We start from the raw sequence: 15,499 nt of genomic DNA on the forward strand, positions 1-15,499 counted from the left end.
CTATACTGTCGATTTTATGGACCAAAAGACTTCTATCGAGATTCATAAACTTGCCTCAAATGCGCCGAGAAAGGATCCAATTGTACGAAAACATGGTGGCCAATATCCTCCGGATGATGTCGCTCCTTATTTGCAGTTCTAGATAATATGAAGAAGGTGGAGAAAAGGTAGAAAAACACATTTCAAATGGGTCTGCACATCAATAAAAGTCTTGTTATTGTAGGAATGCTGTGCAAGCACTGTACGCTAGATGAAAAAGTGTTTGAATCAATTGAGGGGTTCTGGCTTTATGAATTTCATCTTTTAGCTCCCCTAAGCACACACCATATAATCAAGTATCCACCTATAGACACACAAACAGGCACACACACAGACACACACAGACAAACGCACAGGCAGGAACAAAGAATACACACAGACGGACGGACGGACAGCCAGACAGACGGGGGCAGGCAAGCACGCACACCACAAACACCCTGAACAACATCCATAAGTGTGTCTGTGGATCTTTAGCCGCTGTTGACATCATTTTTGTATATAATGGGCGTAAGACACAAAGACAAAGATATTCTGAATAACATTATATGGACCATATCGGGCAATGTCAAAGTAAACGACTATTGAACAAAACAAAACAATTGGCTTATTGCAATCGCTCCTTAGTATCCTACGGACATAAAGACTAATAGTGAATCATAAACTGTAATCTTATTTGTTGGCCATGAATTCACCTCAGCTTCCAAAGTGTCATCCTTACACATCATTTACTGTGGAAAATACCTTATTTCTTACTTTAATGAAACAATGCAGAAGTAGGCCTACTTGCCTCACACGTGAAAAGTTGCTTGTTCAGAAAAAAAAATGTGGTTGGTCCAGGCTTCCAGTTGGACTTTACAAACTGCGACAGTCTATCTATTTTACTTCCTTGGAAATCTTATCGTCCCCTATCAAGAGCAACTTCATGAAATTCAAGTTTTTTTTTAATTGAACAACAGTTGTGATCCGGAACCTCGTGAGAGAGAGAACCTCGTATCAATGTTTCCCTATAATATCTTGACCGCTTTTATAACCACCGATTGAGCCCTCTATGGCCACTTATCGTTATTTTATTCCGCATAGATAAATAGGCTACTGTATTGCTTGGGTACAAACTGGGAGGTGGGTAGGTATTGCTCCATCTTTTTATGTACTCGGGGATGCCCATGCATGTTTCTTGCAGGGTTTCAACAGATAAGCAAAAGGAAAGTAAAACTAGACTATGAATCCTCCAAATAAATTTCGTAATTTATAGGGGGCACACTTTATGCGTAAAAAGCGGAACGATAAACGATTCGTACATCTGAAACTTTTGAAATGTACTTTTCTTTCGCCTTCAGGTAGTACACCACCGGTTGGAGCGAAAGCTGTGCAGCCGCGCCACACAATAAAAGCCTCCTGAAGTGGGAGTGGTGGAGAAGTGGACCTCCGCCCGCCCAGACACACAACTTAGAAAAGTTTACATGACGGAATGCAGCATCGATCGCAACACCCGTGGAATACTTACTTAATTCAACTGTAATTCGTTTGAAAAGTAAGTTTCACCTCATTTACAACTCATTCAATGTATGTGGGCACAGTGAATGTTATTTTATTTACTTCCATGGAGTTCAAAAGAGATGTAGCTGTTTCGTTTCCTTGAAAAGTCCAAAAAGTAATTTTCTAATATTTTACTCACTCTGAGTGATAGATTAAACCCTAGAATAATAGCGATCACGTCCAGGTATGTCTGGTTTAAACATCCCTGGAGAAAATTGTTAAGACTGCTGCTCATTCACTGCCTATACCGTTATGTTGGTTGGAGGTTTTAAAATAACCATTTAATTATTTAGTAATCCTAACATTGATGCCCATGTGTAATAAAAATGGCACATTTCGTGAGCATGTTGGCCAATGTGTGTTTCATTCCAGACTCAAGGTCCAACATCACCGATAAGTTTTAAATAGACATTTTCACAATAAGAGCTTTTATTTTGAGAAATAACGGTGCCTTTGTGTTTTCCTATGGGACGCCATGCAATAGACAGTTTACACAATCATTTCCTTCTGTTATATATGATTCATATAACACGACTAGCACCCCCCCCCCCCCCCCCCCCCCCCCCTCCTCTTATCAGATCCCGGCATTGCAGTATTATTTAAAGAAAGAGACGCCATAGCGCTTCCTGGCGGAGTCATGTCCCAAGCAGCAGACTGACCACCGGCTCACCCTTGGCCCTCGGCTACAATGTGTAAAAGGAAGTGGAGGAACCAATGTCTTCGGGGTTAATTAGCAGATCCAGTCGTTTTCTTTGGTATTATCTATGACTACTGCTGCTTTAGTTTAGTGGAATTTGTGAGTAAGGTTGACCTACTGGAAACCTGTCATTTTTATTGTATGAAGTTATTGGACTTTTGTATGCTTATCACCCGACATCAGCAGCAGCATACATATTCTTTGGAATTTTAAATCCTTCGATGCAAGTTTTTTTTTTGAAGATAAGAAGTAGACGGCTTTCATGTTTAAAAATACAACTTTAATGCTACTAAAGAAACCACATACAATCGAGGTCCCTGAGAGGGAGAAAGAGACTGGGGGTGAACCAGGCTAAAATGATATGGCATAATATGTTTAAATGATTTAAAGTCATCTTTTTTGTTCGATTTAATCTAAGATTGAACAGAAAAAACTTACTAGCAATCCACATTTCAAACAGAATACATGTTTTTGACTTAACTCCTACAACTTTTCCCCAGGTAGCCAGTCATTCATAATTCTCAACTCACATTCCCTCTTTCCCCCTCCTTCCCCTTTCCTTCCTTTGCAGCTGACCTCTTGACCTGGAAGAACCGAAGAGATCTCCTGGTCCTCTTTTCCATCAGTCACTGTCGCCCCTCTGTCCGTGGTGAGGACTTATATCTCTGCGTTTGTTCCAAAGACGATCCAGAAGACGATCCTGTTACCTGGAGCTCAACCCAACCTTTGAGAAGATATGGAGCGTAACACTGTGCTGCTTAGCCTGCTTTTATGGGTCACTGTTTCATGCTCGGGTAAGCTAATCATATATTGTTTTTTATCAGTTTATTGTTATTATGTAACCCCATGCTTTTTCGCCTGGTTTCTTCAGGGTTTTCGAAGTGGTCATACTTTTGATTAATATAGCCAATAATCAAACAACATATGGACGATTCACCTTCCTAGGTTTTCTTAAGTATTGAAATATTGTCGAACAATCCCCTTATTTGAAACAATTGATCATTTTATTTTCTTTACTTCCACGCCTTCAACTCCCTTTACACTCAATGGTTCCTCAAATGTACGAGGTGGAAACGTGTTATTTATGATCTTGTGGTCGGGGCGCATGGCAACCTGTTACCTTTAGGTCACAGTAAAACCCATTTGTGTGTTTCACAGTTGGTGTGTTTAATTGGTCTCCCCGGACCCCCAAAAGACATGGGTGGTCTATATTTAGTGTGCAGCATTACATTCAGATCACCCACTGATGAGCTCGTGCTTACTTCACTATATGTTGCCCTCTGACACCGTAGCAGAACTTATTTCTGGTTTGACGGTGTGAAGAAAGTCTTTTGATAATGGATAATAGCAAAAAGCCTAAACACGCACCCATGAACGTTTGAAAATAGATCAAACGTAAAGATAGCAAAAAGGAAATAATATTACTCCAGGCCCACACACTCTCTACAACTACTATAACCGAAGAAAGTACACATTTGTGTTGCTGTTTTATTAGGTTTTGCTTCCCATATCAACTTTCCCCTCATATCTTAACAGTCACTGTTACCCTCCCAACGAGGCCTGTTTTGCCATCATCTACTGACAGAAGTGATGATCCGACATTTATCCCCCCTGGTTCCTGAGTGTCTGCGATTGCGGGGGTCAGCGATTGTGTCAGCCGTTTGTGACAAGATGGCAGTATGTCGGGAGGTCATGGGAAACCACCTCCCTGTTTATTATGGTTAATGCTGCACCCTTTGACCCCTGAATCTTCTCACCAATGATAAGGGTTTTGCTAAGCTACACCTTGTTGAAATATTTGATGGAAAAATAGCAATATCTGCAGTATATATTCCTGGTTTAAAATAATGACATTTTTTAAATTGTGTTGTTACAAGTATGGAACGACCAAAATATTTGCAACGTTTTAAAAAAGGCTTATTTAAGACTTTCTTGTATTCAGAGTTTGGCTGTTGTACATTTGTCTGTATGCACCTTTTAAACCTTTAAAGGTTTGACATATAACTACATATTATAATTTTCTAACTTATATCCTTAAAAGCTTATATCCTCCCTAAAGCTTCCCCAAAAAACGCGGCCTTACTTGCAACTGCCAATTAACATTGGCAAAAAAGAAAATCATACCTCTAGGAGGCAAACATCAGAAACTCCAAAAAAAGACATTTGTTAGCGAATGTGACGTGAACCAACGCCCCCCCGAGGGGCATGTGGGGTATTGCGGGTGATCTGTGTACGAAGTGTTATCAGCATGTCACTACCTGCTGCCTCCGAGGCCCTCACCTGGAGGTTCTGATTAGCCGGGTGTTAAAACAAGACTCCTTTGTCACTACAGTGAGAGTAGGAATGCATGTTTGCTAAATCGCTAGCAAGATAGGCTTGCCTGTTCAAATGTACCTTGATATTTTCATTGGCGGTTTCTACATCTTTTTGTGCGAGACTTTTATTAGGGCTATTCTACTCTACTCTGTTCTCCTCTGTTTTATTCTTGTCTGATCTGTATCCAGATTTTTCCAGATGTTAGGGTCTGTCCTGACTCCTGTGTCTTTTGATATCATATCAATTTAGTGTAATTTGATTCCTCAATAAACACGTCCATTTAATCCAGGGATTTAAAACGGTTGCCGTTTGAGCATTCTGAGCTTATACTAAAACGGACTATAACGGGCCCTCGGGAAGGGGATTCTTGGCTCCGCTGATGGCTTGTAGTTTACGCTCTAATGGTGTTACAATATCTTTACGCAGCTTAACAGTTGCTAGCCAAATCAACCAACCACCGCGGTTGTTGGGGATGTTGTAAACAACACAGAGACGTTGAAAGAATCAAAAGTTACCAAGTGTATACGGGGGTGGTTATCAGACAACGGAAACAGCACTTCTAAGTAGGAGAAGCTAAGAAGTTGCCTTGTTTGCTTTGCTGGTATGACCAAAAAACCAAAGAACTACATCTATGTGTGTCGCAGATTGAGAACTTTCTTTGCTTGTGGCCAACAGATGAAAAATAAAAAATCCCGTTGAGACGTTTTAACACATCTCTTCAAAAAAGAGGATGATTTTTTTATGCACTAATACAGAAAATCCTGTCATCTGAAGCTCAAGCCAAACATCCTCGCACTCTGGACATTTGTCGTTGTAAACAATGAAACATTCATAAATGTTGAATTATTTAAAACCTGCAACTTCTGTAATGTCTGAACCGTCTCAGTTATCACAGTATTTCAACACAACTGACACAAGGCTGTATACAATATTCAAACCGTTATGCTATCAATTCATTTGCAGCTAATGTTTCCGTTGCTGAGGCATTACCGTGGAAAGCAGACACGAGCAGTGTGAGGGGAAGTGGAGACAAATAAAGCATGCTTTTCAAGGTCGGTGCCCTCGCTGGACACTGAAAGAGTCATGCCGTCGCTATGATCATTTCAAAGATGGAAAGCGGTTTCTAGGCAATTTACCTTTCATTCAATGGAAACCGACTGAGAAGCAGCGGCTGTGACCACCGACCCGCAATCACCATTCCTTTTGCATGTGAGGGCGAACAGTGGCAATACGAAGACGAGTCCTGAATCACAGCTACAGTCCTAAAAGGCTTTATAACAGGGTCCAGCCATCTGGGGACGGTTAGCTTACTTTGGTCCCCCTTTCTCCACATGATCCAGGATCAATCACATCTTCAGCCAAGACTCTGAACTGCTTCATTGTTATTATATCTTTATTTTTATTTATCATCAAATAACTACCAAAAAAACCAGCTTTATCCCCCCTTCCCAGCCTCACTGCTCAGCTCAACTCTGTGTCTCTAAACAGTCTATTAGCTGTGTAGTTCCAGTCTCTACGGGGCCGCCGCGGCGCGGTGCTATGCTAATCCCGCCACATGAATGTTTTCCAGCGGAGCGTCGGGGACGTGTTGTAGTGACGGGGTCGACAGTGAGTCTCCGAGGCGACATTTCGTTTTGTTTGTCCACAAGGCCATGGCCCAGTTCTTACAGATGGAGCAGGGAGGGGGAGAGGGGGAGGGGGAGGAGGATAGAGGGGGGGGGGGGGGGAGGAGAAGGACAAGCTTCCCCGTGGCTGGCAGCCATTCTCAGGGTGGAGTCTGGCACGGCGATGGCGAGCGTCGGGGGGCCCCCCTCCCCGACGCACTTCCTTCTATCCAAGAGTCCCTCGCCATGGGCAGTAGGAAAAGTACAAAAGCGATTAGCGGGAACAGCGAGAGAGAGAGAGAGAGAGAGAGAGAGAGAGAGAGAGAGAGAGAGAGAGAGAGAGAGAGGAGAGAGAGAGAGAGAGAGAGAGAGAGAGAGAGAGAGAGGAGAGAGAGAGAGAGAGAGAGAGAGAGAGAGAGAGAGAGAGACGAGAGAGAGAGAGACTATGTACAGTGGAGCCACCACTACCCCGGTATCCTCAGGAAGCCGTCGTCAGATATGGATGGTGGGGAACACTGGTTATGCCGGTGATAGAAGGGGTGAGCGGGTTTGGTGATTATGTAATGCTTCATCTGTACAGCAGCCACACACCAGGGGACATGCAACGGCGGGGGGGCGGGGATCAGACCAACGGACGCACAGCAGGGCTAAGAGACATACTGTGTAGTCTTACAAATGCGAAGACCCTGTTTCAAGGGAAAGCCAATCGGAGGCAACACGAGGAAAAAAAGGAAATAATGACCCAGGAGAGAGAAACTAGAAGAGATTCGACCCGCGCAAAGAGAAGGAGCTAGGGGGAAGTGAGAAAGGCCTGATGAGGGGGAGACGACAGCAGGATTCATCTTGGGCTCTTAAAGAGGAACGAGAACTCCAAGTACGAAAGCGGAGGTCGATTTTTGTTTCACAACTTGTTCCCGCGGTGGTGAAGCACGACCAGAAATCGGACTGGGTGGCAAGCGTCCACCCCCCCCCCCCCCCCCCCCCCCCCTCCTCACCCCCCATCCCCATCCCCCCCCACCCCCCCCAGACTGATGTCTATCTCAGGGTTCAGTGTGTGTGTTTTTCCCCCTTCTAAATAACAATCCAATTTCTGGCTGGCCTTCCTGTGTTTGAAGTAGTGTTGAGGGGGGGGTCTCACTTTGATTTGATATGATCATTTCTGTCACACATTTCCCAACGTATGCTTTTGTAAACAGTAGCTTAAATTGTTTGCTACTTCAGCTCTACGCACGCACGCAAGCGCTCACACAAACACGCGCGCATACACGCACACAGGCACACTGACACACGCACACACAGAAACAGACACACGCACGCACGCAGGCAGACACACACACACACACACACACACACACACACACACACACACTGACACACCGCATATCTGTGTCTACATGTCTTTAGACATTTCAGACGCAAGCATTTGGATGGACGAGTAACGAGTAACTTGAAGGGAAGCTTATTAAATGCAGTTTTGGCATCAGGCATTATTGTAGCGGCAGGCCTATTGTACATCAAATCAAATATACTACACGCCAACCCATTACAATGCCTCTTTGGACGCCACACAATTCATCCGCTAAGCTAACTCAATACCTCATCCCAGACTCCCAGGCCCTAAGAAGGGTCCGTCCTGGGCCAGGCCTCTCTCAGGACAGCGCTCTCCCCTCTCCAGCAGGGCCTGTGATGTGCTGACGCTTCGCCCCCAGCCAGTCAACGGCCCATTAGCACAGGGGCTTGAGATAACTGCCTCGTCAGCATGGCGGCGACACAGCGCCCGTGTGCTCGGCCCGCCGACCCGCCGTCTGTCCGCCATCAGGAAATGACATCGTTACGCTCTTATCTCTGGGGTTGGGAGGGTGAGGGGGGGGGGGGGGGGGGGGGTTGGTTGTCTGCCCTGATTGGTCAAGTTGGGCCCAGGATTCTGCTGCTGTTAGCGCTCACAATGCTACGTAAACAACTGCATAGAGACAAACTAGAGAAAGACAAATATTTAGTTATATTTGAATTAAAATACTGATATTTATGTTGCACTGTGCGTGTTTGTAGAGAGTGATCGTTGCCAGAGTCAACTTTGTGCCGAATGTAAACTGACACAATATGATTGATGCGACAAATCCAGACTACTGCCAATTTGATCTATTCTCCACTGAAACAAAAGCGTCTATTATTTTTATCTCAAATCGAAGGGAAATATCTTAATTCGATCAAATGCCATCTAAAACAAATGGCAGTATGTCAAAAAATAAAATAATAATCGCGCCAATATTTTGTGTGCACTCTGCATGGTTTTCTTGCTAGCCAACTTGCTTGCTAGCATCTCTTGTGTTTGTCTAATTTGAGTCGCTTAACCTGCCAACTCCAATCCTGAATCGAGGTGTTTAAACACAAGTCACATGTCAAGTAACCATAGTGTCACTAAATATGTCACTTTTTCGAGGGACACAAGTTACTTAAAGACTCCCTACTATATGATTTGTGATGCAAAATCTCATACAGTCGGCTGTTACTACTGCGACACAATATAGACGTAGACAATTCCAATGAAGCCAGGGATTTAAAATGTAATCTGGGAATAATATAGTACATCCTACAGCCAGAGTTACAGTGGAAGGCAAACATCTCTGACAACTGTCGCTTTGAGATGGTGAGCTCATGAAGCTCACCACACTGCTTTCATTTCCACTCCTTCAAAACGTTCTCCTTTTCTTAACCCAAAAAGAAGACCCAAAAAACTGCAAGAGAGAGAACGCCCTCATTGCTATGCGACTCCAGTCACGAAGAGCGTTCATATGTTTCAGGCAAAAAACGAGAGAAAAATGAGCTAATCTCGATGGGTTCCATGACTAGCATGCTGCGTGAAGCAACATCAATCTTATTGGAATCTGATAGGAAGCAAACGCTGCGCCATAAATCTCGGACGCCATAATTCGGCACATGTAGTAAGCGTGACGCTGCTGTTAAATTCTCCCTCACAAAAAAAAGGCAGAGGAGCTAATTAACACTCGGATGATTAATCGCGTCAACAAAGAGCTGTACTTCCTGTGAATGCTTTGGCAATGAATTTACACGCCGCAAAGATGAATAAAACACTCAGGAGATATGAAAGTTGAACTATAAACGAGGGACATGCTGTGTCAGTTTAAACACTCATTTATGATGCCTGCTGTACTGAATATGCCAGATCAATTTGGGAATATGGGGATCTCATCCTCCCAAGAGGGAGTGCAGTTCCATTTCTTTTTAGTAATCAAACTTGTCACGTGGTTTGATGGCTTCCCATATAGTTGATCTGCATACATAAATACGTAGGGGCCTACTGATATACAAGTGTGTGCGTGTGTGTGTGTGTGTGTGTGTGTGTGTGTGTGTGTGTGTGTGTGTGTGTGTGTGTGTGTGTGTGTGTGTGTGTGTGTGTGTGTGTGTGTGTGTGTGTGTGTGTGTGTGTGTGTGTGTGTGAGTGCGTGTGTGTGCGCCATAGACCCTGCCCTGCTCCATTAAATGTGTTGTTCCATCAACATGGGAGTGTGTGGAGACAGCTGACAAACGGCTCCCAGAGGTGTAAACAAAGTGCGGCGGGAAGACAAGCTGTCTCAGGATCGGGCTTCACAGCCCCGCCGCCGCCATGACACACACAAACCCTCAACAGACAGACGGACAGACAGGCAGAGAGACACAGCCAGACAGGCAGACACAGAGAGAGACACACTCACTTCCTGACATGTTTGTTCAGACAGTCACACACACACACGAGGCATGGGCGGTACCGGTACCACGGTGTTACAGTATGACAAAGTATTCAGAAATACAGAAGGTACCATTCAATACCGTTGTGAATACAGACGCTCTTTCTATTAATATTGAAAGAAAATGTATGTGTATTTTGGCCACGCTTTTAAGCAGGATATATAATTGAATAGTCCAAAGTTAAGTCTTTGCAATTGCATTATTAAAATAGGTTCGTTCAAAGTTCCCCCACTTCGACGTTTTACAATAATGACGTTTTACAATAATGACGATAATGACCCCCTTCGGGAAAGTGCTGACATCCAGACTGAAAGGGGCATGTGTAGCAGCATCGCTCAAACCCGGGTACGTCTTACATCTCAAAATATACCCAAAAGATAGAACATTTAGATGGCAGTTTGTGTATCGAAATAGCTCTAATCATGAAAAACATTCTGGTCAAACGCTTCGTGGCCAGTGGAGCTCTGGTTTGGGTGAAACACACTTTTACGCTATTTTTGTATAATTGTATTTATTTGGAAAATAATGGAAAAATAGATACAGCCAAACCCTGGTACTGACACACACACGCACACACACACACACACACACACACACACACACACACACACACACACACACACACACACACACACACACACACACACACACACACACACACACACACACACACACACGTAAGCATACGAGGTGACACACAGGGGGTGGGGCTAGCGTGCAGCGCTACATTGCGCCACATAGCGCTACATAGCGTGCGCTCTGCTACGTAGCGTGCGCGGCGCTGCGTAGCGTGCGCGGTGCAGAGGCCAGTGGCCAGGGGACACTGCGGGCCCCTGCAGACCACTGATAAGAGCCTGTTTACCTTCCTGTGGATGCTCAGGCCTCGGTCTATGGCCGCGGAAACGCTGGGACAATAGGTGTGTGTGTGTGTGTGTGTGTGTGTGTGTGTGGCATATGCGTGCGATATGGTGAGTGCGTGACGTGAGTGTGGTTGTGTGTGTGTGTGTGCTTCTCTCCGTTTGTGTCTCTTTCTGTGTATCCAGAAGAGGTTATAAGTTTGAAGGCCCTATTACTCACGTTCTCTCTCTCTCTCTTTCTCTCTCTTTCTCTCTCTCTCTCTCTCTCTCTCTCTCTGCCTCTCTCTGCCTCTCTCTGCCTCTCTCTGCCTCTCTCTCTCTCTCTCTCTCTCTCTCTCTGCCTCTCTATCTCTCTCTCTCTGCCTCTCTATCTCTCTCTCTCTGCCTCTCTCTCTCTCTGCCTCTCTCTCTCTTCCTCTTCCTGACTCTGTGCCCCCCCGACCCTGGACACAAACAGTTTATCCTGCCCGAGGCACATATGGAGACAGTCTGTCATAACGCTGCTTCAGGGTTCCTCCTCTCTCCTCCCTTTCTCCCTTCTCCCCCCCATTTAATCACATTTAGTTTTCTGGGCTGGTCGGGAAACATGAATAGTGTAGGCTATTGATATTCCAGATATCATCTCGGGAAATTTGAATCTTGTCTTGCCGATTGAGATTTATGTGGCGTTTTTTTGGTGCAAATGCAGACGGACTGGTGTGAACCAGTTTCTGGTTCACATCAAATCTTAAAAAGAAAAGAAGAAGTTAGAGGGATTACAGGAATTCATGCAGTTGCACAACTTGGTCATCTTTGTTTTTCAGTGTATTTAAGTGGAGTGAAACTTCCACCATGTTAGTCTCAATTTCATATAAAGTTTCATTGAGTCTCAATGACATTTTTACTTTTACTATAAAAGTCAACTGCTTTAGTCTCTAGGCATCGTAGCGAAGACGTCAAGTCAAATGTATTTCCCCAACCCTTAGTTACACAGCCCCCACAGTTACAGCCTCAAAGAGGGTCCATGTTACACGATACCCCCCTAACCCTTAGGTAAAATGTTTTGAACCAGGGTACGAAACCTGGAGAAGGAACACAGAAAAGGTCTCCCTCCTTCGAGGGTCTGTTACGAGTGCAATAGGCAGAACAATAAATGGCAGCATAAAACAAAGCAGAAACAAAGGTTAAGTTAGATTACTTTAGAAAATGGCATGGTAGTAATAATATTGTTTTACTATGTTTTACATGTACTGGATACACACACACTTGGAAATGATTATTCTCTACTGCGGTAGCAGAACATTCAAATGAGAGCTCACCACTCACACACATGCACACACGTGCACACACACACTTGAAAAACACACGCAACACGCAAAGTCTATGAACATCCATACTGTAGCATCAGCAATATATTTTTTTCACTTTCTTATGACAAATGTACTTATTGTAAGTCGCTTTGGATAAAAGTGTCTTGTAAATGCCCTTAATGTAAATGTAGATGTTAGTCCCAGGAGAAAAAATCTGGGGAGAAAGGGGGGCATGGATCCATCAAGATGTCAGGGATTCAAACCAGCAGGCGTGACCCCAACAGTACTGTAGTGATCTAAACTGATGTTTAGGCCCAATCCCATTTCTACCCCTTACCCCTTCCCCTTACCTCTCCCCCTTGTTTTGAAGGGGTAAGGGGAAGGGGTAAGGGGTAGAAATGGGATTGGGCCTAAGTCTCCTTATATGGTGCTTGTCATATTTGTACACACACGTTTGTACACTCTAATACGCCGTCTTCACATCCCCCCCCCCTCCCCCCCCAAATGTCCCCCACCAATCCACTGATGAATGGGACCTTAATGGTAAACACCCCCTAAACATCGCCTCTACTCCTGTCCCAGGGGATGGGAAATGAAGGGGACGGATGGAAATAGATAAGGAGGGGAAGGGGGGAGGGGGTGGGAGAGTGAAGGACCGGAGCGTCTATACCTCATTTACCGCCAGACCGCTTAGTGAGCCCGCTGGCATTTCCGAGGTCAAGGGGGCAGCGGGAATTGAGGTTTGTGTTCTATGGAGAATGATGATGGGGGATAGCAGCGGGCAAATATGCATGCAAATAAATGATAGGCATGCCCTAACTCAGAGACACACAAACACACACACGCACGAGTGGGACGCACGCACAGACACGCATGCAGGGCGCACACACATGCCTAGTCTTGGGTGTAGCCAGTCTATGGTTAAAGTGTGCGTAGATGCACACATACGAACACACACAGAGATGCACCAGGTTACACACAAAGTTACACGCCCTCATCCGCACATGGTTGCATGTACATACACACAGCACACACATGGATGCACACACGTACACAAAAACACACACACACACACACACACACACACACACACACACACACACACACACACACACACACACACACACACACACACACACACACACAGAAACACACACATACACACACACAGAAACACACAGAAACACAGAAACAGAAAAGCAGGCTCACACGTACACATAAACATACACGGACACACACAAAGAAACACAAACACACACACACAGAAGCTGTTCCACACAGACACAAACACAGAAACATACACAGAAACACATATACACACAGAAACACATATACACACAGAAACACACACACACACACACACACACACACACACACACACACACACACACACACACACACACACACACACACACACACACACACACACACACACACACACACACAGAAGCACTTCCACACAAACACACAGAAACACACGCAGAAACACATATACACACAGAAACACACACACACACACAGAAGCACTTCCACACAAACACACGAGCACACACACCAGCGTTAACCATTAAGTGTGATTTACACAAGGTCCTCCGGGCCACGGCGGTCGCGGGCGGTTGACTGCGTCACAGGGAAACGAGAGGAGCCACTATCTTTATGAATGTGGCTCCGCCGCCACAGACACGGCGGCCGCAGCATGGAAGAGGCTGGGGCAGAATAACAGGAAGAACGTCCTGACCAGTGAGTAAGGATGGATGGGGCGGTGGTGGTTGGTGGTGGTGGAGTATGTCCCTCCATCATAATCCCCATAATCGTCAGTTTAAATTATGGTCTGAAAAGAAAAAACATAGAGAAAAAAATGAAAAAATTGTCACCGAGAATATAATAATGATTTAAACATTTCAATAAATTAGAAATAATCTGAAGGTTTACAAATACATTTTTCATCCCATTCGTAGACTTTTGATCACTCCCTTCTGGCCTCTGCTCCCCCATCTCCTTCATCCATTGCCGTTCACCAGGGTCACCCGCCCGCATTAGCCAACCATCTAAATACAGCTCGTCCTGTTGACCTCGCAAGCTTCTTCATTTCCTGTCCGCCGTCTTGTCGTCCCTCTTCTTCTCCCTGTTTTTTTCGTTTTTCCATACCTCGACACTCTCAGGGAATGAACCCGAGATGTCTCGTAAATTTCCGTTTCATCCAGGAGGGACGAATACGGTTTCTATGGATGCTGTTCGCTCAACCAAAGAAACTCCGTACTCACCTGCTTTTGGTTTGAAAAAAAACCAAAACTTTTGTAGTGATTGCTATCTTTCTCGGATATGGCTGTTGTAAATAATGCTGTTCAGTAAATTTATAATTTTGTATCAATTAAGTCACAAAATTTAAGCTATACGTTATTCTCTGTTTAAATCAAGTCAAACAAATCCTCATTACATTTGTTAACAGTTTGAATAACTCCTCCCTTTGGTGTGGTGAACGTTGAAGCGGCCTTCGGCTTAAGATGTGTTTCTGCGATTTCCGACGAGACGTTGACTCATTCCTGACGCTAATTGTAGCGTGAGTAAAATCTCCCAGCACTAGGAGACAGATAGTCTGCGTTTTTTCAGAGCTTTAAAGGCCTGATCCTCAGCAGCCAATCAGGGATCGGAGAAATGCCTCGGCTGTGATGTCTGCTTCCTGGTGACACCACAATGGCCAGATAAAACCCCCAATCAGATCTTTTCATCTCTCACTAGATAAGGCGGGACATAGGTCTTCCAGGGTGGCTTCTGATTGGGTAGGAAGTGGTTACTGACCCCGTGCTTCCTGAGGAAGGAGTCGGTTCATTGGAGGAGAATATCACAGTGCATACAAATGGTCAACGTTTTCTTTGGCAACAGTTCATGCTTTCTAAATGTAGAACGCACTGCTGTTATGAAGGAGAACACACACACACACGTGTGCGCACACACACACACACACACACACACACACACACACACACACACACACACACACACACACACACACACACACACACACACACACACACACACACACACACACACACACACAGAAACACACACACACACACACACACACACACACACACACACAGAAACACAGCTGCAGTGTCCCGGCTCTGCGATGACGATAAATAATAGGTGCAGAGTAATCTGTTTTGCAGATACACTAGATAGCTAGCTTTATCCAACGGAGTCAACGTCTGAACACCATCCACTAAGACGCCATACACTGAGTCACCAACGGGAACAAAATGGGACTAATAATAACTTTAAAGCTCACCGAGCCTTGCCTTCTGGGAGGAGGATATGGACGTATGAAGGAGGCAGACATGAATGAGACAGGAAACCACCACACCTTCGGAGGTCCTTATTGTGCACTCAGACGTTGATTGATTGGGTCTATCA

The 15,499-nt window shown here is 44.8% G+C and overlaps 1 protein-coding gene and 1 long non-coding RNA gene across 6 annotated transcripts in view; both read left to right on the top strand.

The window, feature by feature from the left end:
- Positions 1-15,499, top strand: part of LOC132447467 (uncharacterized) — a 453,739-nt gene that overhangs the window by 255,760 nt on the left and 182,480 nt on the right. The gene's annotated exons all lie outside the window — the stretch shown is intronic.
- eng (endoglin) overlaps positions 1,205-15,499 on the top strand; it is a 42,864-nt gene continuing 28,569 nt past the window's right edge. The window contains exons 1-3 of one of the 5 annotated variants that reach the window (XM_060038456.1): positions 1,225-1,570; positions 2,154-2,371; positions 2,844-3,066. In XM_060038456.1, coding sequence (XP_059894439.1) covers positions 3,009-3,066 — 58 coding nt within the window. In that variant the 5' untranslated portion in view covers positions 1,225-1,570; positions 2,154-2,371; positions 2,844-3,008. Of the gene's footprint in view, positions 1,571-2,153; positions 2,372-2,843; positions 3,067-15,499 lie in introns of all 5 variants that reach the window. The other 4 variants (XM_060038458.1, XM_060038457.1, XM_060038455.1 and 1 more) reach the window with 4 other exon arrangements.

Source organism: Gadus macrocephalus, chromosome 19 (assembly GCF_031168955.1).
Source record: "Gadus macrocephalus chromosome 19, ASM3116895v1".
Classification (NCBI taxonomy): Eukaryota; Metazoa; Chordata; class Actinopteri; order Gadiformes; family Gadidae; genus Gadus; species Gadus macrocephalus.